At 39.6% G+C, this 24,328-nt stretch overlaps 1 protein-coding gene across 4 annotated transcripts in view; it reads left to right on the top strand.

Annotated features, from left to right (window-relative positions):
* Positions 1 to 24,328, top strand: part of kalrna (kalirin RhoGEF kinase a) — a 142,465-nt gene that overhangs the window by 72,952 nt on the left and 45,185 nt on the right. For all 4 annotated transcript variants that reach the window (XM_086050859.1, XM_086050860.1, XM_086050858.1 and 1 more), the window contains exons 30-38: positions 201 to 310; positions 2,172 to 2,241; positions 2,333 to 2,422; positions 3,767 to 3,859; positions 3,946 to 4,057; positions 4,617 to 4,807; positions 4,944 to 5,045; positions 5,117 to 5,265; positions 6,369 to 6,471. In XM_086050859.1, the coding sequence (XP_085906985.1) occupies positions 201 to 310; positions 2,172 to 2,241; positions 2,333 to 2,422; positions 3,767 to 3,859; positions 3,946 to 4,057; positions 4,617 to 4,807; positions 4,944 to 5,045; positions 5,117 to 5,265; positions 6,369 to 6,471 (1,020 nt within the window). The remainder of the gene's footprint in view (positions 1 to 200; positions 311 to 2,171; positions 2,242 to 2,332; positions 2,423 to 3,766; positions 3,860 to 3,945; positions 4,058 to 4,616; positions 4,808 to 4,943; positions 5,046 to 5,116; positions 5,266 to 6,368; positions 6,472 to 24,328) is intronic.

Below are 24,328 nucleotides of genomic sequence, written 5' to 3'. Positions count from 1 at the left end.
TATAGAGAATTCCACGTAATATATGAAGACTCTGTAAAATGTAATCTGATCTGATTGTATTTTTTTGTGTTTATGTAGGTTCTTATTACATTTCTCCTCATTTTAACCAGTCTGACAAATGTTTAAGCCTTGGTGGAGTTTCTGTGTTTTTGCTGGTAGTGTTTTTGTAAGACCTTAACTGATAGTCATACGTACTCCAGACCTACTTGTGTGAGATGACCAGGGGCGGGGACGAGATCCCATCTGCCATCGCCAATAAGGAACAGGTCATCTTCGGCAACATGCAGGAGATCTACGACTTCCACAACAAGTGAGGGCCTTCTGCGAATTATTATTTGCCGATTTACCTTTTAATTCTATTTCGGAATGGAATACCCTTCATCACATACAGTATTGTTATTTCTAGAAAGAAAAACAGAGGCAGCTTCAAACTTTTAAGGACATTAGAAACCTAAACCTATCCATGAGGAACTCCACTCAAAATTGTGTGAATTTTGGATTGTTGTAGAGAATCACGTAGTGTGTGAGGGACTATTTGGACAAATGTTGGGAGCTAAAACAGCTTCCACTCTGTTGGTAGGATTCTTCACAAAATGTTTCAGTGTGTCACTGATGTTGGTTGTGGCAAAATAATTAGAGTGTTTTAGGGGCGAAACAAAATATAATGACAAAATAGTGCAATTCTGTGGGAAACAACCACTTCCCTGGTTAAATATATTAAAATCTGTTTTTTGTGTCCCAATGGAGATTTATCTACTCACTGATTGGTAATGGCAACATATTTTGAGGCAAAATATAAATGCTCTCATATGGAATTTTTTGCCACCAAATATAGTTTTTGAATGGAAAAATACAATCATTACATGGGGGAATGACCCTGTTTGAAAAGAAATTCATCATTTTAAGGGCAAAATATGGCCTTTTGAGGTGAACTATACAAATATTGCTGTAAACTCTTTATTTTTAAGGCAAAACATATTGCCTGATATTAACCGCATATAATACTTATATTATTTATTATTATATTATTTTCAAAATATTTAGGTTTGTCATTATCAAATATTTTTTAATCGATTATTCTAACAATTAATTAATTCATTGATTAATTGGATACATTTTGATTTTTAATGAAAGTGTATTACAATTTTTTTACTGTTTATTAACCAATTTTTGTTGTTTATTTGGTATTGTTTAGTATTAAAAATGACAACTAAACAACAATTAACCAATATCACACAATAGTGATTGATGCTGTACCCCCCAACCTTTTTGAAACTGGTTGAATTACTGGTTCGGTCATTGTTTTCCAAAGTAAAAGCACACGTTTGCAAATGTCTCATTTTGATTAAGCAAAAAAGATAATCGGTCCGTTTTCATGAAGAACTACAAAAACCAATGAATGATTATTGTTGAGAGGCTGAAATTAGAGGATTTGGATATTTATAAATTAAACAAACGATTATTACTTGTTTATTAAAAGAGTTGCTGGTTAATTTGTAATTGATTAGTTATCAATTAATTTTGACAGCTCTGACAATAGTCTTCACTTCTTCACTTTTCTATCCAAATTCATCATTTTAGTGACAATATAACATTTTTGTTGTGCAAGTATAGCATTCATTGGAAGGTTAACTCTGTTACATTCACACTAACGTCATCTAGACACATCTTTCTGGTTTCTGGTCCTTGCTTTGAACACTGGGAAGTGAAGTGAAGTGAAGAAAAATACTTCTACAAAGTATTCCCACAAAGCTGAACGCATACAATTGTCTATAATATCTTGGTAAGATAAACAATTAAGAATTTAAGTCCAATCCAACCTTTGGTTGGTTAATATATTGACTATGTGTTCCATATCTGTAACTGCTCTCGTGAACGCTTGTTTGGTTGAGCATGAAGGTGAAATCCATCGAAAACTGTGATATGGAAAATGTCGCTGTTCAACATGAACTTGAAGTGAACTAGCGTCTTTTTCATCTGTTCTACTTCTTCTTTAAATCCATTATCTCCCAAAGTTTCTGACATTCACTGGCAATTTTTCTCTTCTGGGGATTTGTCAGGACACGCTTGTTTTTGTTGGAGAACAAGCTTATGAAAGTAGTGCTGAACAAGGGCCCAGTGTGTTCATTGAGAACATATGACTGCTATGTTTCTTCTGTGTGCACTCGCAGTATTTTCTTGAAGGAGCTTGTCAACTATGAGCAGTTGCCAGAGGATGTGGGACATTGCTTCGTTACCTGGGTAAAACTTTATTCGTATTCATTTGATTCATATTAAAACGAATCGCCCGCCACAAATGAGCATCGTCTCGTTCCTTCTGATTCTAATGCAGGCTGATAAATTCCACATTTATGTGGATTACTGCAAGAACAAACCCGATTCTAGCCAGCTAATCCTAGAGCACGCCGGCACCTTTTTTGATGTAAGTATTTTTGTTTTATTGATTACATTTTAAAGGGGGAAGTCAACCACAACATATTTTTTCCAGAACATGTTCTATGCAGGCCCACTAGTCTAAACATGGCATTCTGATTAATATTGCGTTTGCGGAATTTGAGAAATCCACCTGTTTTTAGCTAGCTCAGGGGGCGGCCATTTTGTCAGTTGTGTTGACTGAAGATGACATCAAAGTTGCTCAGGGCTGAGATAACGACCAATCATGGCTGAGCTTCAGAAAAATGAGCCGTGATTGGTCATTATCTGAGTCCTGAGCAACTTCAATGTCATCCTCAGTCGACAGAAGTGACAAAATGGCCGCCCCCTGAGATGGCTAAAAGTGAGTACAGTTTGCTGCTTAACTTATATTCCACCAACGCAATATTAATCAGAATGCCGTGTTTCAACTAGTGGGCCTGCATAGAACATATTCTGGAAAAAATATATATTTGGGTTGACTTTCACTTTAAGTAATTACCTAAATAGGCTCCAGCTCATGTGTTACCATAAGGAGAATAAGTGCTTTAGGAAATGCATGAAAGATACACAATTTAATAAATAAAAATAAATATTTATGTCAGGGGCAGAACGGTTCTTAGAACCTCTGCTAAGGTTGCGGGTTGGAATCTGAGCTCCCATGTGGAGTTTGCATGTTCTCCCTGTGCTTGCGGTGTTTTTTTTTTCAGAGTATCCAGCTTCCTCACACATTCTAAAATATGCATTTTAAATTCATTGAAGACTCTAAAGATGTAAATATAAATGGCTGTTTGTCTGTATGTGCCCTGTGATTGGTTGCTGATCAGCGCAAAGTGTTCCCTGCCTCTCACCCAAAGTCAGCTGGAATAGGCTGTCACCTGTGGCCCTATCAAGGCCACGCGCTATAGAAAATGCTCATCTACACTATATCAGAATCAGAATCACCTTTATTGGCCAAGTATATGAAACACACATGGAATTTGTAGCATAAGCTGCACAAGGTCAAACGACGTTTAATGATACATTTGTAGTTACCTTAAATTTCCAGCAGGGGGTACTATTGTAATGTAAGCTATCAATAGCCCCCGTCACTGCACTTTTTTAAGTGTAGAATTAGGAGAGAAAAGAGAGAACAATAATTAAATAATAATGCGAAAGTAATAGTAATAAATAATAATGATAATAATAATAATAATAATGTATGTGTATAAGTAATGTATGTGTATAAGTATAAATGTGTATGTATGTTTAATATGTCTTTATAATTTATATACTATGTTATTAGTCTGAGTCATTCTATTTTTGCAGATAAGTGCTGTCCTAATTTGTGATTCTGTATGTATTGCATGAGCAGGACATCCAGCAGCGACGCGGCCTGGCTAACTCAATCTCGTCTTACCTCATTAAACCGGTGCAGAGAATCACCAAGTACCAGCTGCTGCTCAAGGTGGGACATAGGTGTAGTAATAATAATCATAATAATATGCCTGCGTCAATGATGACGTATACTGCATGTAAACCGGCGTACTGTAGGAGTTGCTGTCATGTTGCGAGGAGGGCAAAGGGGAGATCAAAGATGGGCTGGAGGTTATGCTCAGTGTGCCCAAGAGAGCCAACGATGCCATGCACCTCGCCATGTTGGAAGGTAGTCGCCCGACAACCGCTACATCTTCAAAACACTAATACAATAATAATGGGCTCACTGAAAAATGACACACCTCAATTAATCACCCGGGGCATCATACAATTAATAAATGCCGTACCTCAATTAATGCCTCAGCAAATAGTGTAATATTAATTTCATTAATACAATACATTACAATATATTGTTATGTATAGTGATCACTTTTACTTATATATAAATATATAAGAAAAAATATATATACATAAAACAATGTCTTTCAATATCAAACTAGAAATGGATTTGTACAAATGATACATTTATACAATTCCCAAAATTTATTTTTGAATTTCTTTTTTTTTTTTATTCATTTGTGGAAAAAAAAAAAAGTATTTCTCCCTCCCTATTCCTCTCTCTCTAATAATACAGTAGTCTAAAAAGCCTTCTAATAAGATTCTCTGCAGGAACAAAACCACCATTTTAGGAAACTGCACAAATTCCAGTCTTTGTGGTTCCTCTCCAATTAAACCTTGACTTCTAATAAGGCTCAGGTGGAGGTAAACTTGACCGTCTTCCTCTCCAGGTTTTGAGGACAACTTGGAGGTGCAGGGCGAGTTGCTCCTGCAAGACAGTTTCCAGGTTTGGGATCCGCGCTCTCTCATCCGAAAGGGGCGGGACCGACACCTCTTCCTGTTTGAATTCTCGCTGGTCTTCAGCAAGGAGTTCAAAGACTCGGCGGGCAGAACCAAGTACCAGTACAAACACAGACTACTGGTCAGTGTGGAAAACAATTGTTGCCTATATCAACTCCTGTAGATGTCAGTTAGCAGTGGCAGTCGCCTCTCTGGTGTATCACAACAACTATAACAGAACTTTTGTGGTCACATCACATTCTTTATTTCTACTGCAGACATCAGAGTTGGGGGTGACGGAGCACGTAGAAGGCGACCCATGTAAATTTGCACTCTGGGCCGGGCGAACCCCCTCCTCCGATAATAAAACTGTACTAAAGGCAAGTAGACATACAATACACATTATGTATAGTAAACAATACGTTGGGTAAATGTGATGGTTCTCATGCAGGCGTCCAGTGTCGAAGCCAAACAGGAGTGGCTAAAGAACATCAGGGAGGTGATCCAGGAGAGAATGACTCACCTGAAAGGGGCGCTGAAGGAGCCCGTTCAGCTACCCAAAACGGCAACACTCACCAAACCTCGCAATAATGCCAAGAGGTGACGTATTTAGTACTTCAAACAAGAACCATAAATTCAATGTTAATGCGCGTCATAAGAAAATATCACAGCTTATCCCCTCAAACCCATCAACCAGGCTGCCTGTTAGCTGGAAGTAGCCTTGCACTAATATCTGATTGGATGTTTGTTGTTGATGTTTTCTCATCCTCCAAGAGGAAATGGAATAACAGATTATAAAATACAGAAAACTCTCATTCATCACAAGGGATAAGTTGCAGACGTACCCATGATAGGTGAAAATCCGCGATATAAAGAAACCCATATAACCCACACACTTTAAAACCCTTGAACTTGAACACAGCACTACTTAATAAACAGATAGGAAATCCAAGTTCAGTAAGTAACAACCCTGCCACAGTTTGGCTTGAGCTGCAGGTGCTTCTAATCAACTGAGCTCGTTTACCTGCCGCTTGAGTAGAAGCACCCGTGGTTAAAGCCAAACCGTGGCAGGCATTTTACGTTCTGGACCTGGATTTCCCAGCTCTGTTATTAAATCACTTTGAGGAAACAAAAAGTATTAAGACCCCTTTGCTCAAACAGTTCTCCAAATAAAAGGTAACGTGTGCTTGCTTTAAACTCTTCATTTGTCACTCCCAGTTAAAGTTTACTGTAAAATTTACATATAAAACAAAATACAATTAATCATCGTACACCAGACTGTTCAGCAATTTAGTTTGGTTTCATGAAAGTCCACTTGCTTAATGCTGACATACTGTTGGCAAGGGCTAATGGAAATTAGCATCGATGTTACGGTAATTACAATGCTTCAAACAGCGGCTACTTTAACGTGTATGCAAAAAGAGCATATGACATTACTCATTGTCATATTGGATATTCTCTATGATGTGTGGGAATTACTATTACTGCAGTTTAGTAGGCGGACTTGAAGGCACTAGCCACATAAAGCTAGCTAATATAGCGATTTATGGTCACAGCCAAAGTTTTTATACACGTTCCCAAGGGACTGAATGAGAAGTGATTTCACCAAGCAGCGTCACTGTGCTCTTTTTCGACAGAGGTCTTGCTTTGTTGTTGTCACAAAAGCTACTTCTCATTATTAATGCATGTGTGTGTATGATTAGGGATGGAGGGGAGGACGGTGACAGTCAGGGAGACGGTAGTAGCCAACCGGACACCATCTCCATCGCATCCAGAACCTCGCAGAACACAGTGGACAGTGACAAGGTAAGGTAGCAAGTTCACGCTTTTGAGTCATAAGCTGTGTTTGGAATCACTCCCTACCCCTACTATGCAGTACTCAATATAGTGTAATGAGTTCAGCATTTTGTAGAGCTCTTCAAGTGTGTTGTGAATTGCGCATGGTTTCTCTCCTAGGGCTTGGGGCGCTTGGCCGAGATGTGGGCGGAGTGAGGAAATAATTAATTTTCATCACTTTATGTTCTTCATTCAGAGGTTCTTGTTTTTTCAATGAAAGGATCATAAACAGCACAAGCATGCTCAATATTAAAGTATTTTTAACTGGATCTGGCCATCCAACAAAACAAGAACATCCAACAAAATAGTTAGCCTTATACAAGTTAGGCTAGTACAAGTGACTACAGTTCAGTGGCAAAATATTTCACCTACAGCACAAGTAAATGAAAGACTCCCACATGGGATTGTTATCATTCTGCTGCAAAGCTTGCTGGTGAGCTGATCAATTGAATCATGTGTGATGAAGGAGGGAAATATCTAAAACGGGCTGGATAGGGCTCTCAAGGACCTGGACTTGGGCATCTCTGCCCTTGCCCCAGTGTAGCGCTGTTATCTGCTACGTATATAGTGTCATGAATGTATCCTACATCCATCCATCCATCCATGAGAAATGTAAAAAAGAAATAGTGAACAACTGATGGTAAGCAACAAGTCTATGATGGCAAGTCACTATTAACACATTTCACAACAAGTAGCAGTTTGGCTGATATAATCAGTCAATATTCTGAAAATTATTTTCTATTCTTCCATCTAGCATAGAAATGGAAATGCCATAGCTACAAGCGCTAACAATTAGCATCTATGTGATGATGCTGTTAGCCTTTTAAACATTGCGATCTCATCAAGGTCCCCGTGTACACTGCGGTCTCCTGTTCGGTAACATTCTGGCTTTCCTGTTCCTCATCGCTGATGGGGAAAGGTCCGTGGATAAATCCGAAAATTGTGTGCCGACATTGTTACATGAAATCAAAGTAGAACTTGATGCAGTGCATGTAAAAAAATGTATGCGCAAATTGCAACCTTGCTGCTACAGGGTCTCCCAGGCTCTTATAAATGGCAACAACAGGGGGTGTATATGTTCAGTGAACGGTAAGTAGGGATTGTAGTCATGCTTGTACTAGCTAGCTAGCTACCTTGCTACCTGTACATGAGTGTTTAGCACTGATGTCTATGAGCACACCAAGACCTCGCTGGATATGAAAAACGTGGTCTTGTGTGCGTGCGTCTCTCAGGAGGCTTCCTATCAAGCAGCCCCTCATGTTCGAGAGTGAGGGCCTTTAGTCAAATATTTTTTGAAGGGCAGGTCATATTTCTATTTTATTATTTCATTTCACAGTTTGAAGTCAACTTTTAATGCATTTGTCCAATTGTGTGACCATTAGCCATGTCTTTGCTTTTCTATGCATATTATTGTGCTGTATTTTTGAAAGTGCAGTTGAGTACAGGTGTAACTTTGAATTAGATGTATGCAAAAGTGCAGGGTTGATCATGTGTAGGGTTTGTATACTTATGATACATTCGATACCCAGGGTATCTGAAACATATAATTATATACATTCAACATTTTCATGTTTGGAAACTTATGGCCCACCCTGTAGATAGTAACTCACAGTCATGGATTAAAAGGTCAGCAGTCTTGTTCTGTTTGGGAGCTTTAATTTTAAACAAACCAAACAAACATTTGCAGATTTTCAAAAGAGTTTGGTATGGCAATGTTCATTGTTTTGGGTTTCTACTGTTACTGCTTATACTTTCATTAGGACTGTGCAGCATGGCACAAGTCATCAAGCCCCATAGTTAATGTTTTTGTTGATCTGCTTTTATTGCAAACATGTGACACACCCTAAAACAATGACCAGTTTTTCACCTGAGTTTAATGTGCCAGTAATTTAAACGTTCTGATTTCACAGTTTTTAAATTACTCATACCTGTGAATATTGTCATTCAGTCAGGCCACTTCAATCTCAGGGTATTGAATTGATTGGAACCAGACCAATCAATCAGTCCAGTTGAGATTGAATCAACGCCCTGAGAATTTTGAATTAGATGTAATGGTTTCTTTGAATGGCGGCACGGTGGTCGACTGGTTAGCACGTCCGCCTCACAGTTCAGAGGTCGTGGGTTCGATCCCGGCTCCGGCCTCCCTGTGTGGAGTTTGCATGTTCTCCCCGTGCCTGCGTGGGTTTTCTCCGGGTACTCCGGTTTCCTCCCACATTCCAAAAACATGCATGGTAAGTTGATTGGACTCTCTAAATTGCCCCTAGGTGTGATTGTGAGTGCGGATGTTTGTCTCTGTGTGCCCTGCGATTGGCTGGCAACCAGTTCAGGGTGTCCCCCGCCGACTGCCCAAAGACAGCTGGGATAGGCTCCAGCACACCCCGCGACCCTTGTGAGAATAAGCGGTACAGATAATGGATGGATGGATGGTTTCTTTGAATGTCCACAATCATGTTTTAATTGCACACAAGCAACAAAGCTTAAAATGGCCACTTTTTCAATGGGTCTTAGTGTGACAGTGTATCATTTCTTTGTGTCTATTTTTTTTTTTTTTTTGCAACATTGCAATGTAGTAGAATGCAATTTTCAAATTGCAAAGGCTGCAATTTGGGAAAGATTTCAGTTGGTCAGTAGGATTAATACAATATTGCTTATTTTTCAAATTAAGAATCAAACTCAGTATTTGAATTCAGAGGAATTCCAAAATTAAGTCCACAAATATAAAAGAAATATATACAGAACTGATCATATAAAAATACTGTAATTCAAAACACATTTGAATTCGTTTTTTGTAATCCGCGTACTATTTGACAAATGCATATCGTCGCTGTCCTGTGAAAAACATGTATATCCAATTTTGGAATTAAAAAAACAATCACATTATTGCAATGTCTGAAATGTGGAAACACCATTCACGTAAAAAAAATAAATAAATAAAAATGGACATAGGTGTTTTTCACAGGACAGCGACGATATGCTATATTTAAGTACAAATCCTGGGTCCTTTTCTCTATGTTTAATTCTCGACTCTGCTAATTGACACTTGCGATTGCCTACTCACACACACACTGATGTGAACCATGGCCAACCTCTGTAGTATGACACAGTGCGGCCTTTTCACTGTGCAACCCCACGCCCACACACTGCTTGGCCCTCAAATGTCAATGCAGTGAACACGCACACATGCACGCACACACATTTTGTGTTGCTGCATCTTTTCCTGTATCCTGGAGCATTTTTCACACAATGGGGACTAAGGAGTTGGGGAGGTGTTTAAACTAAAAGGTTCTCCTGAATTTATGGGGGTTGGATATCTGATGGGACAAATTATATTCTTTTACATTCTGCGCATTTGTTGGTTAAATGTTTTGGGGCTATTTGTAACAGTAGGGACTTTGTAGAACACTCTTCAATCCCTCTTTTTCATATTGCTCAAATTAGCCTGTTTTAAGGGGGGAAGTCCTTCATGTTATGAGCCACTGCTCACCCAAGCCCATATATTGCTGGGCCAATGGCAAAGACCATGATGGCTATGGTTGGGACGAGGGGTGGCTGCGTGTTAAGCACTGAGTCTGAAAAAGGGGTTGATAACCGCAAAGCCTCTACATATTATATTTCATTGCATTTTCCCTCTTGGAGTCAACACTTCATCTCCAATTTGCTGTATTCCACGTGTCAATTTGTGTGCATCAGTGTATGTGTTTTTTTTTTTTTTGGGCTGAACATCCATCCATCCATTATCTGTACCGCTTCTCCTCACAAGGGTCGCGGGGCGTGCTGGAGCCTATCCCAGCTGTCTTTGGGCAGTAGGCGGGGGACACCCTGAACTGGTTGCCAGCCAATCGCAGGGCACACAGAGACAAACATCCGCACTCACAATCACACCTAGGGGCAATTTAGAGTATCCAATCAACCTACCATGCATGTTTTTTTTTTGGAATGTGGGAGGAAACCGGAGTGCCCGGAGAAAACCCACGCAGGCACGGGGAGTTGGGCTGAACAATTATTGCAAATTTCCCCCATTAGTATTGCGATTTAATATACGACAATTTTTTCAAGGTCATCTTCCCATGTATTTTTTTTCACAAGTACAGTAATCCCTCGCCACTTTGCGGTTTGAGTTTCGCGGCATCAGTGTGTCTCAGGGATTTAAAAAATATTCATCAAAAAATAAAAATGATAAAATACAGGCATATCGGCATCCATATTGTTTCATGTTGATGCACGAGAGAGGTTTTCCAGCATGCCAAACAAAGAGAGGAGTTGACTCAGAGGCTTTGTACATACCCACAGGCACTCATACAAGGCACGTGATTGGTTCCCAGCACGTGATCGACCAGCTGATTGGTTGCGCATCATCGCAGCCTCACCCAGCATCTCCCCTTGTTATATCCCGCCAGTCTCGTCCACGCTCATAAACGAACGGCACTTTTGAACAACGTTCTGTTCGGCAACTCATAACGTTATTCAAATGTGCCGTTCAGTTCGTCAAACTCGAGCCGGATAAGTGGATAGTAAACAGTAAACAGTAAAGATTAATAAACTTCTTTGTCTTTATACGTCTTTTTAACAGAATAGAAGATGGTAATCACCACTGGATTTCGTTTTAATTAAAAATAGTGCTTCTCTTGCATTGACACTTGAAAAAGTAAATAATAGTAAACTTGGACCTGTGTGAAAGCTACGTCTAAGATCTCAAATTCTTATGGAATTATGTTTCTTTATTTATTATGTTTATCTGCTACAGGGGCTGAGATCTCAATTATTTTGTAGGTGTTGAATTTCTGGGAGAATTACGAGTGTGATTCTCTTAGGTTTGGGAGAGATGTTGAGCCAGGCGTTTTAGGCGTAAATGGTTTAATGAGGCATAAAATTGCGATTTTTCCAAACAAATGAAGATAATGATGATGATTATGATTATTTATATACAGGGTGAAAAAAAACAAAAACGGGCCCAGAAAGATTTGGATTTGGAAATTTGAAATTGATTTCCGAAGAAGGAAATGCCAATGAGTACAACATTTTAATGTGATGTTTTTAACCCAAGAAACTAATTCTACCTCAAGTTGCATTTGATTCTGTCCATTTTTTTGGGTCACCCTGTATTATGACTGTGGGTTAAATGTTTTGGAGGATTTTTAACAGTTCGTGTGAGGTTGCACATCCCTATGTGGCTGTTTTCTGGCAATGAGAGCATCTTTCTTGGAATCCTGATGGCCCATTATACGGTCATTAGAAAAGTTGTGCCTATTTTTTCCCACTTTAATTATCGTGCTCTGCTGTTTTCCTAAAAGCATCAAAAGAGTGGAAAAAAACAAATTCAGATCCAATTACATTTGCTTCATTTAAACAACTTCTTAGATAAGGTTACCTCGGGCCACGTCACATGCAAAGCATCACGTGTTGAGTGCTAGGCTTCCTCGTTTCATCACGCTACATAATTTTATATTTAGCTGTCTTTTACAGTCAAATAAAAAGCACGGCTGACAATTAAATCTGGAAAAATGTAGGTTTAAAACACAATACTTGATTTCATAATCTTCGAAAACAGAGTGTACAGTGACGCTTTTTCAGAGGGAGAACTAGAAACTGATGATAGTGCTATGTAAAAGTTTTTTAAAAGATCACGGAGCACCGCAACACACTAAAAGACGCCAAACTGAATAATAGCAGCACCATGCTGACATAGTCATATGTTCCACTGTGCATGTGCGTGTGTGGGGGCGTGTATGTGTGTGTGTGCGTGTATGTGCAGGGCGGGAAGCTACTGTTTCTGGTTGTTGGAAAACCTTTTTTTAACAACCTTGTTTTTTTTCCTCTTTGTCTCAGTGGAACTTCAGTCAATAACAGTGAAAACTCACAAAAGTAAAACACACTCTGTTCCAGATTCAACTTTAAAGCAGCACTGGGCAAGAAATCGACCTTAATAAAAACATTTCACAACCCTTTTGATGAAACATTGACTTACAAGTACAGTAGTTGAATGGGATTTCATGCCCGGAGGGGGTCTGTATCGTTTTTACTGGCACAAAGCAACTTTGAGGAGGATGGGATCAACCGTGGCACACAAAAAAAATACAAATGTCCTGTATTGCTTTACGGCATACTTACTTCCTCCTTTCGCTATAAGGACGGCTCAGGATTTCACGACACTACGCGCTGGCACGCATGGGAAATGTGGTTGATTTTTGTCAAAACACTACCGCTTTTGTCCACATGGCGCCGCCATAATCAACGAAAACTGACAGATGACACAGCTTTAAATATCAGATAATATAATGAGACATAATTTGTTCCACTGTGGCCATCATAATGCCTTTATTAATTGTACAGGGTGATTTTTCAACTCATGTTTTAAAATCTGTTATTTTATGGTTTTAACTTTTCAACTGTTAAAGTCAAAGTCGGGATTCAAGACAGGTTTAGGATTTTAAGATTGGGTTTCCAATAAGGATTGCAAATTATATAGATCATAGAGGGAAAGGAAATCTAACTATTGTTAATGCTAAGATCGATCCATCCATTTTCTATACCGCTCATTAGGCTGGCAGGTGAGCTAGAGCTGAACCCAGCTGACTTTGGGCGAGAGGCTGTCACCGATCATTTAAGATAAGATAAGATAAGAATGCCTTTATTGATCCCACAGTGGGGAAATTTTCATTGTTACAGCAGCAAAGATATAGGTCACACAGCATAATGTAGCCATTAATGTATAACATTGACGGCAAACATTCGGGATCAAACCTATGTAAATATAAGCAGTAACATGTGTATATACACATGTATATCCACACCAACATTCATCTACATAAAAAGTATGAAGAACACTCATTTTGGCCTGTACATGGTACAGAGGAAAAATACTCTAAGTAAGTGACAGTGCTGCAGTGCTGTAGTGAAATGTAAGGAACAGCATTGGATAAAAATAAAACTAGACTAACAGTAGTGGGGAATGTTGAGTATTGCACGGTATTACAGTAGTGGGGAATATTGGGTATTGCACGATATGGGCTCAGGTGCAGGACTGCACAATTGCACTAATGTCCGCCAGTTTGTAAGGAACATAGACAAACAACCATTCACATCATGAACAATTTAGAATAGGGGTGTCAAACTCATTTTTGTTGTGGGCCACTTTGTCATTGCGGCTTCCCTCAGTGGGCCTTTATGCAACCCAAATAAATGTTTTATCGTCTCATCGTATTATTGCATAATACGCAACAAATTAAAAGACTACTAGTTTTGAAATCAGAAGTCAAGAATAGTTGTTTGTCCTATTATTAAAGTTACTGTGAAAAGGGTAACAAAAAATTCTTGCAAATCTCTCTTATTTAATACACATGACAATTTTGAATTTTGGTACAGATGGGCGTTTACACAAATGGTTTGCTTTCGCAGACCACATAAAATGATGTGACAGGCTGGCTCTGGCCCCTGGGCCTTAAGTTTGAGTTCTGTGATTGTGTGTTCTTCAATTAATCGAACATGGAAATGAATGTGGGAGGAAACCGCAGTTGGTTGGAATGGAAATTTGAATCCCTAATATTGGAACTTTACAATTAGCGCTCCGTAAATATTAGCACTTTTAATCTCATATCGCTCATCACTTTTTTAAACACTTAAATCACCAGCCGCGTTTGAAAAGAATTATACCTGTGTAATTTGCAATATGAAAACATAAAGAAAAAAAACTGCACCTGATTTACTAAGATGCCAAACAGTAGGGCTTTTGTGATTTATTCTTTTTTGACATAAATGAAGAAAATTCTTTAAAAAAAATAAATAAATAAAGTGGCAGGGGAGAACAACATTTAAAATCTGGACATACCGTAAAATCCCACGAATAACACGTATCTGTGTGTATTATGCCCTCGCACCCCCAAAATCAATCATCACCTTACATTTATTTATTTATTACTCTGTACTTGTGTATAATACAGTCCCCCGATTTGCTGGTATCAGAGTGAATAATATGAATGAATAAAGATTCAAAATATAGCAATAAAGTGTAAATGCTCTTCAATCCAGTTTAAAAACTATCCTCTTTTCACAAACCTATAATTAAGGTCTTTTAAAGTTTCTTTATAATCATGTTTTAGAAAATCTTGTTCTTGCATTGTATGCACATTTAGTAATTTTAATAAGCTATTTGTTTTATTTCTTTACTTTGTTTTCAAATCTCAATTTGTAACTGTCACTGTAAATGTTGTACTTTTTAATTACAGTATGCGAAGCATATTGAGTTACATTGTGTTTGAAGTGCACTATAAATCAGTAATTCCTTTTTTCTTTTTGCTCCTTTTTTTTTTTTTAAACAAAACTGAGGTTCGGCCTAGACACTGGTACACGTCTAAACAATGTGAAAATTGTGTGTCTTATTAAGCCCCGTGTATATTAACCCTTCCCCTCAATTTTGGATTTGTTTTCCTTTTCTTTTCATTCATTTTGTTTAGCAAAAATATGAGTGTTATTCAGAGGATTTTATAGTAAGTACATGCACATAAACTGATATCGCCTATGATACATTTTTGCTTTCTCTGGTGAAAATTGAAAATTCATCTCTAAGCGTGTAAATTGCACGGAAGTGGTAGGAAGTAAGAGTGTGGCCACTAGAGTTAATGTTTTGTTTCGGACAGTCCGACTTCCTTGAAATGGCTCGCACGTGTTCTCATGAATCAAATGCATTCAGTGTAGCACAGCAACCATCTGTTGGACGTATGACTGTTGTACACACGCATACACACAAAGCAGCAGCAGAGCACTGATCCCGCCACGCACACTCCAGCTGTTTGTTCATCAAGCCAGCGAGCAAGCAAGCAAGGGAGGGAGGGAGGGAGGTAGTGAGTGAGTGAGCATGAGGGCGTGTTTGTGAGACCAAAAGTGGTCGCTAGTCATAGAAGGCGAGAAACGACGAGGAGCCCTGGACATGCCAAAGTGGATGAGATTTAAACTGTTCAAAGAGAGCAGCAGAGTGAGTACGTGCGCTGGGGAAACTTATATTCGCAGGATAGACCTTGACTGGGAGGCAATATAACTGCAGGCTGTACTGTTGCTCTTTGACCGCATTACACTACTTGTTCTGGAAGTGACAAAAAGTTATTGATAAATTCATTTTGGGGAACTCACTTGGAATAGTTTGAGAAAATAATAATTGGAGAATATGGTGTACAAAAAACAGCTTTCAAAAAAAATTGTTTTCGTAAGATCATATTTTAATTACACATTTAGTGTCGTCATCATAGTCATCTGCCTCATTTTTAGATATGCTGTGTGCAAATTGTACTTTTTCTAGATTTGTAGCAATAAAATGAGTGAAAAAATGCTTTTGAAAGTTGAGCCTTGTATTTTTTTAAAAAGTGCTGCCAGGGGGAGCATTTTTAGTCAATTTGGAAAAAAAAAAAAGTTTAATCATTGATTACGTAGGCTAATGTGGATCATAGCGCCGTGTTGACATTCACTTAGCGTGTCGTAAAAGTGCACGGCTGGTGGGACGGTGTCATGCAAGTGTGTGTGTGTGTGTGTGTGTGTGTGTGATTGAGAGGGAGATTAATGGTTAAACAGGGCGTGTGTGCACGCGCCTGGCAGGACAGGCGCGGAGACAGGAAGCGGGCCATTAGCCACGGCCGCTGCAAGACGTGCTGAGTGAAATCTGAGCATCCAGACACTTTTGCATTGGGGTTTGCCCTTTTTCGCAGCAATCTTTTTGACATGATCAAACAATAAATGGTCAAATACCGTAAACCTTATTGAAGGTGGTGCAAATCTTTTGGTGAGAGTCAAGATAAAAGTGCATCTACAATGCATGTACTTGTATGTACATGTATAGTGTTTTTAGAAGTGTACATCTTCCCTGGCATTTTGAAATGTACGTCCATGCACGATGACATAACAAAATCCCAAATGAACGTGCATGTGCTGGCTAGCAAATGCTGGCTAGCAAATGCTAATTGCTAGTCACACATTCTGACAAGTGTGTCGCTCAATACGGTGGCACCTTGAATTACAAGTGGCACAAGATATAGATTCAGGTACGCATGAGTGAAATGAAAGAGAAAATAGAAAGGAGAGCCACAATCGCCCGTGCACTTTCAGCCGTTTATTGATCGATACAAACAGTCAAACGCATAAATGCAAAATGAGAACACTCAGCAGCTACAGTCGGTCAAATTTCAAATCCAAATCTCAAATTAACCTGCATGTTCCTCACGTCACTCACTTGGCCATTCCCTTTCGCATGGTTGTGGCTTTCCTCTTGCCCCAATATATGGAAATTTCATTTTATAAAACCCAGGTAGACTCTTTACATTCTCTTTTATGTTTTCATAGAATACAGTGCTGTTTTGGGATATAATGGGCAATAATGACCATCACAGAAATATAATAATAATAATATGATATATAAAATAATATAATAATAATTCTTAAAGTCCCTGTAAAGTAAAAATATTTCTTTTGAATTTCACACATCACAGAAGAGTGTTGTTCACAACTCTATATAACTCGGTATATAAAATATTAGTCTTTAAAATCATGAGAAATCAGGCCATTCCCTTGAACACTGAATGCTGAATGCGCTTAAACCTCACCACTATGTACGGTCAGCTGTCAATAGTGTACAACTAAAATCTTTCTTATTGCTACACATCCCTCCGTATTTGAGCTGCGGAAATCTATCTACTTAATTCCTCTGTTGGCTGGAATATAACCCGCTGAGTTGTTGCAGGGCTTTCTACATTGCGGAGAGAGGCACTAGCCGCTAGCTAGCTCACGAGCTAACGGGCTTCCAGAGGCTCATCAGAGCTGACAGGGTGGTGAGGCGGCGTCCGATTCAAAAGTGCATTACACCAGGATTGTATCTTTAGCTAAAATTCACAGCGTTGCCATTCCAACCACCCACGGGTGGTTTTGCGGGTCGTGCACGCGGGACATTCACTACATACTGAACAACTTCAAAGCATTCCTGGGCATGTTATATATGGTTAGAAAACTGAATTTCCGCAGATTCGAATGATACCAAACATTGTAAGATACAATCATATCTGCAGGCTCGGCGAGCATTTAAATCAAAATAATCCTAACACACAAAAAATGTGCAACTCACCATTTCATCCTCAAATGTCCTACACAATTTCATAATCCATCATCAATGATCATATTACGTCGACAAGGGTCCAGTAAAAGTATTCCAGTAATATAGTTAGTCCACAACAAGCCTGACATCCATAAAGCCACGTTATTAGCTGCTGCAACCGTTACTGGTTGCTATCAGATACATATACATATTACATATGTACATATTTTCCATCGTAGATTGAGTTACCTTCCACGGATTTAGACACACGAGCTTTCAAAACATAGGCTGGACCTTACTTTGATTGATTGCATACTTGATCCAATAAACTAATGTTTCCCATGTCAGAGTTCAACAACAGCCAAAGAACATATTCCATGTGTAAATAGTACCACCCCTGCATATGGATGATTCGTCAGTTATGTTTGCAGTCACACCCAAACTTGCTAAGATGGTGATTGACGCATTCAACGGCCAATGAAATTCTTTAAAAAAAAAAAACAGGGAAACTGTTTTCAACAAAAACACCGGGCGTAACTTGCGTAACACACACTTCATCGGTTCTGTGCGTCAGAGCGCACGTCATATCGCGTCACCTTCTTTGATTTTTCTGCGTTTTTTAAAAAATCTGGATGTAGGATATGATAGCGCCAAGTCTTACTTTTCAATAGAACTCATGATTGTTGAAGCATTCCACAATAGCAGCCTACGTATGTGAACATGGTTGCAACATGATTGCAATGGGATTCAAATGGCACACTTTTGGTTCGCCTGAACATCCCCTTAGTAAAACTTGTGTAAAATGCTCATTTTCTGTCGTATTATTGTCAAATTTGGAATGGAATTGGAGGAGCCTTTGAGCTGTAACCATGTTGTGTTATTTTAGTCCACCACCTAATACAAAATCTTCCAGGCAGATTTTTGGAAAAGAAAGAAATGAAGCGGACATACAATCCGCCTTCTCTTATGTATTCAAACTTCCATAATTCAGTGCCGGTCGCACTTAAAAGGATTCTGACAGTTGAGGAGAAAAATTCAAAGTGTTATCTTCAAAAAGAGACCAAAACTGTGCTCCAAATGGTTCAATTAGAGCTTCAGTTTTACTTTGGGTACACCTTTTTAAGCGTTCGGGTAAAAATACCAGGGGAGTGGCAAGGTAAGCCAATTTTAGGATACAAATGAAAACTTTAACATAGTTATTAGCCAACCTTCCATCGTAATCGTAGCTCACGTTCCTCTCAAAGCCTGCCGCTTGGTATTTATACTTCATTCTGCACTTTTAATATTAAATTTTTGTAACAAGTATTTGAAAAGTGGGAAACATGTCGGGGGGTTCGCAACTGCATAAAAGAGGTGTAAAATCCCCCCCAAAAAAACTTTAAAATAAATGTAATATAAAAATAATAATAAGTCAACTTCGACGACAAACGAGGCATTACTGTTATATGAAAAACTATTATAAACAGTATTTTTTTTAAATATATGAAAAAACCCTTACCTCAATGTCAAGTACATAAGCAATGTCACAACACTTTCATTCAGACTTTTCATTATGACACATGTTCATATTATTTATTGACTAAACTATAGATTAGTTATCCAGGTCGGGCTGAGCCCATCATGCGCCGAAATGTCGTCGTCAGGGTGCCGTCATGCGCCGAATTCGTCAAATTTGAAGGTGGCATTAAAGATTTGCACAATTCTGAGTTTAGATGTGCCACACACAGCTGTATTGAAATACATGTCGATGAAAATGTGTTGTCAGTCCAGACAAAACAGACTTCCTCTTGAGCTGTTTTCTAAGCATCGTTGCCTCTGTGGTTTCTAAGGCCTCATTTTAGTTTTCTTCTGTTTGTAGTTAAGTTGGAGTTGTGACATACAGCCAGTTTTGGTCACACTGGTTTTCTTTTTCTTTCTTTTTTCTTATTTATTTTTCCATCCTTACAATTTGAGTGAGCTGGAGAGGCTGAGGTTAAGACATCATGTGTCATAACTGATCTCACTGACTCCTATCTGTCCATCTCTCTATCCGGAAAAATGTTTTTCTGGGTTTTAAAAAAAAATGGTTTTTTTTTTTTTTTTTTACTCTTAACACTTACAGTATATGAAAGTTGGTGATATGATTGATGCAAATGACAAATACAGTATCATCTATGTTGCTTTGTTGGAAGATGCCTTGAAAATTATAGAGGACTGACTGCGGTTGTGTAAGGTTAGGGTTAGAGCCATACTTGGCTAGGGCAAGGGTTAGAGAAAAGGAATGAGAAGGGCTTTATGGTCCTCTGTTGAGTCCTCCTGGGCAAGAGGAGGTAAGTGAACCATATTAGGGTTACGGAAGGGTTGGTGTGTTGGTGAACCACCCCTGCTTAGGGCAAGGGTTGAGGAAAGTTTGCCTTGCCTTCGAGCCATTCACCCACATGGGTTAGGTTTAAGGAACAGTAATGAGGGGGCATGTATGGCCTTCCATTGAGCCACCCTATCCAAGTTTTGATGAGTTAACCCAAAGTAGGATTAGGTGTTGCAGTTAAGGTTGCAACCCTTGCTGATTAAGAATGGGGTTAGGGTTAAAAACATGATTTAAGATATCCATCCATCCATTATCTGTACCGCTTATCCTCACAAGGGTCGCGGGGCGTGCTGGAGCCTATCCCAGCTGTCTTCGGGCAGTAGGCGGGGGACACCCTGAATTGGTTGCCAGCCAATCGCAGGGCACACAGAGACAAACATCCGCACTCACAATCACACCTAGGGGCAATTTAGAGAGTCCAATCAACTTACCATGCATGTTTTTGGAATGTGGGAGGAAACCGGAGTACCCGGAGAAAACCCACGCAGGCACGGGGAGAACATGCAAACTCCACACAGGGAGGCCGGAGCCGGGATCGAACCCACGACCTCTGAACTTTGAGGCGGACGTGCTAACCAGTCGACCACCGTGCCGCTGATTTAAGATATTAGTTTGTCAAATTCATGCCAAACCAACATGTGGCTTTGTGACCCTGCACCATAGGGCATTATCAATCAGGGCCCAACCGATTTATCGGCTGGCCACTTTACTCGGCCGATATTAGTTTTTTTTAAATTGGCAGAATTTTTTTTTTTTTTTCGATCAGACTTCGGATTAAAATTACGATACAAGTATTCACTCTCAGCCTACTCACCAATAGAGAGAACCGATACCACTAGTAATTTTCATATATAACATTTTATTTAACACCACTTTAAGACCTTTCTCTCTGACGCAGATGATGGTTCGCTGATGAGTTAACCCATTAAAGCCTGAAGCCCCTCGTGAGACATCTCTCTAAAACCTGCGGTCCTCTTATGAGTCACCCTTGAAAACTTGACATTTTCGCCACCTACAAAATAATACCTCATGCCCCTCACACAGGCATGAGTTTATTAATCTTTACTGTTTCAATCGAAGATGCAAGTGAAGTACTATTTTTAATTTAAAAAATCGAGTGGTTATTACCATGCTGTGTTCTCGTAATACAATACAATACAAATTTATTTATACAGCGCATTTCGTAACAGCTAGAGCTGTAACAAAGCACTGGCCCTGATACACCAAAATGACGTTCACCAAGACGACTTTCACCAACAGTGACAGACGCTTACCGCCTGTGGCGTCCGGCCGGCTGTCGGCACGTCACGCTGGCAAAGCACACCGCAACGACAGACAGCGACGCTGACCATTAAAGTACCTTCTGCGCATGCATAAGATGTAATACCCTTCCATACCATCGGCGGCGATAGTCACCATTTCTCATGGTTAGAAAACTCCAACCGGAAAGATGTTGGCAGGGGGCTGATTATAACAACGTAAACATCGCGTTGGGCTCTATTCTTCGCTCACGATGAACTCCCACGCGAAGTCGTAGATCGATTAAATAAATCTTTTATTTATCGCCAACCGTGTAGAATGTTTCCAAGTCTCCAAAAGTATTTTTGTATTCGGTCGTAATTATCTGTTATCTCCTCCGCTCTCGTGCGTGCGTGTGTGTGTGTGTGTGTGTGGGTGTGTGTGCGTGTGTGTGTGTGACTGGCTGATGATGCAAGACCATGAACTGCCAGGCACGGTGTCTTTTAAAGGAACAGTACACTATTTTGTATAGACGGATTGATAGACAGTCAAATTGTCTTTCTCACCGTTTAAATTATTCATGCATTTTAATAGCTTTTAAGATGTATTTTATGCTTCTTTATGTGGGGTACAATAACATGTGAAATAATATACACTACAGCTTATTCTGCCCATTGTAAAGTCAATATGTAATGTAATGTACGCCCTCCTGTGGTTGTTTGGAGTATTGTTTGCTGACCTTGAAAAGGACAGGGACGCGATATAATGTGTTAATAATTTCACACATAGGTCGCTCCAGAGTATAAATCCCCCCACGGCCAAACTATGAAAATAAACGTGACTAATAGTCCGGAAAATACAGTATCTGTAATGTCATATACAGGAATTTTTTTTTTTTTTATATAAGTCATTATTTAGTGACCTGAAGTGCATGTGCATGCTGATAAAAGCATGAGAAAAATTTGCTTTTTTGTGAGCGGACATGGACTATTAGCATTTAAGTGAGTAAGGAGTGCAGATTACACCGTCGCTTCCTTCTCGTCCTCTTTCACATTACAGTTGCTGCACTAACTTTGCCTCTGTCATTCTTTTTTCCCCCCTCAATCTAAAACCCTCACAAAGTAAAAGACTTGCTGTGTCAGCAGGAATGTGATACTTGAGGGGTGCAAATGGGATTCATGCCCCACCACGTCTGGTCACGGGACTGTCTAAGAGTGACTGTGGCAATGGGTTAAACATGGGTTGTGCCGCACTGTGAGGTCATAGCGGGAAAAACACATCATGGTTGGCGCTGCTAATGCAGACCATCCCAAGCTTTTTGGAAATCCCCCTTCAATTTGTCACCAAGAGCTGATTCATTCATGCTTAGGTGTTGCTTTTGCTGATAAACAGAAACTCATTTAGCAGTAAAATTAATACATCAGGCAATAACACAAGCATGTGTGGTGGGCGTAATTCAAAAGCTTTACTGTGTAGAAAGCCACAAGCACGCTAAATAAAATCAATAGTGTGATTGTGCGGCAAGCAATTTCATTCACTGTGCTGCTGTCACGCTGCACCCTCGAAGCATATGACCCTCACAAGCCGGCGCCGCACGCACGTGTACTTCCTGTTGAGTGCAATCACATGACAGATAACAACAACTTACGCCCACTGACAACAAACACGAGTGTTTGATCAGATTTGAAGCTGTTGAAAAAAGAAATTATGATTTTTGAATTTCGATTATGACTGAATGCCAATGGTAATTTCTTTTTTTTTTCTTTGCTTTTTTTTTTTTTTCCTTTTCTCACTTCACCTTCCACGGGTGTAAAGTGTTCGCAAAGTAAGAAAACAACCCAGATCTGACCTTGTACTCCGGTTTCCTCCCACATTCCAAAAACATGCTTGGTAGGTTAATTGAACACTCTAAATTGCCCCTATATGTGATTGCGAGAGCGAATGTTTGTTTGTCTCTGTGTGCCCTGTGATTGGCTGGAAACCAGTTCAGGGTGTAACTACTGCCCGAAGGCAGCTGAGATAGGCTCCAGCATGCCCGCGACCCTTGTGAGGAGAAGCGGATTGGACGATGGATGGATAGATACTACGCTACTGTATTTTAATGTTAGTTGTTATGGTGGTACTTGGAGCTGTCAGTATTTTTTTGATGGTAAAAGGTTTGAGAACAAGCGGTCTACTCCTTGCGAGTGTTTTCATTTTGCCATGGTGTGTTTGACTGTTTGTCTGGCTGAAATGGCATCGCCGACTGTAGCTCTTAATTTTTTTTCTCCACTTGATTAGAGCAGCAGCGTATCTGAACCTTGCTCGTACCGTAATTCAAATTTGGACTCATAATCCAAAGCAAAAAACAGACCAAGCAAAGGCTCGAGAATTGGAAAACTCTTGTTGGAGCACGCTAGTTGTGAAGTCAAGGGACCATTGTACTTCATAAATTAAATTTTAATATTTAGCATACAAGACATGCTAACTCGGTTGCTTCAGTCAGGGTATCAAAAGTCAAGACACCTGCTTTGTCTTGTTGTCGTCGGGTATAAAGTAACCTGCAGCTGTGGCGTAGCCTGGCCGGCTGTTGCTACGCAACCTTAAGCCCCGTAAAGAGCGCCTGCTTGCGCACATTAGCAAGCACATATACACGCACTCAATCGGACATTTTTAAAGTAGAGGCGAATGCTTTGCATCCTTACTGTGTTTTCAGACTGTATCTGAAAGGTAAATGTTAGCTTTGCATCTTGTTAGCTGTGTTTGCATTGAGACAAGTCTCCAGCTCTTAAAGCCTGCGTGCACCATATGTGACTCTGCAAGAACTCCAAAGTCACCGCAAGGCTTTTTCTTTTCTTATTTTCAAGTAGCACATGTTTGTTTGGCTGTGTTGCTTGAACATGGAGGAATCATTTCCTGTGTCAACATTGATGCTAATCATGACTTAGGGCGTAAAGGTGACACTTTCGTCCACGTAAACACTGGTAGTTGCTGCTAATTACCCCACAAAATGTTGGTCAGAAAGCAAAGCAACAGTATACGGACTGTGGAAATGAAAATGGATCAGTTAAAGAAAAGAAAGACACACCGATCACCTTATAGCATATAAAAGTACAGTCCCAAATTACCAAAATGTGCTGAAAATTCACAACTGAACATCAGCCATTACTTTTGTCATCCAACAGAAATAAAAT

The sequence above is a fragment of the Filicampus tigris genome, chromosome 14, assembly GCF_054856515.1.
Source record: "Filicampus tigris isolate MCC_2025a chromosome 14, RoL_Ftig_1.0, whole genome shotgun sequence".
Taxonomy (NCBI): Eukaryota; Metazoa; Chordata; class Actinopteri; order Syngnathiformes; family Syngnathidae; genus Filicampus; species Filicampus tigris.
Note: the sequence above shows the minus strand (reverse complement) of the source record. Positions and strands in the feature narration are given on the sequence as shown.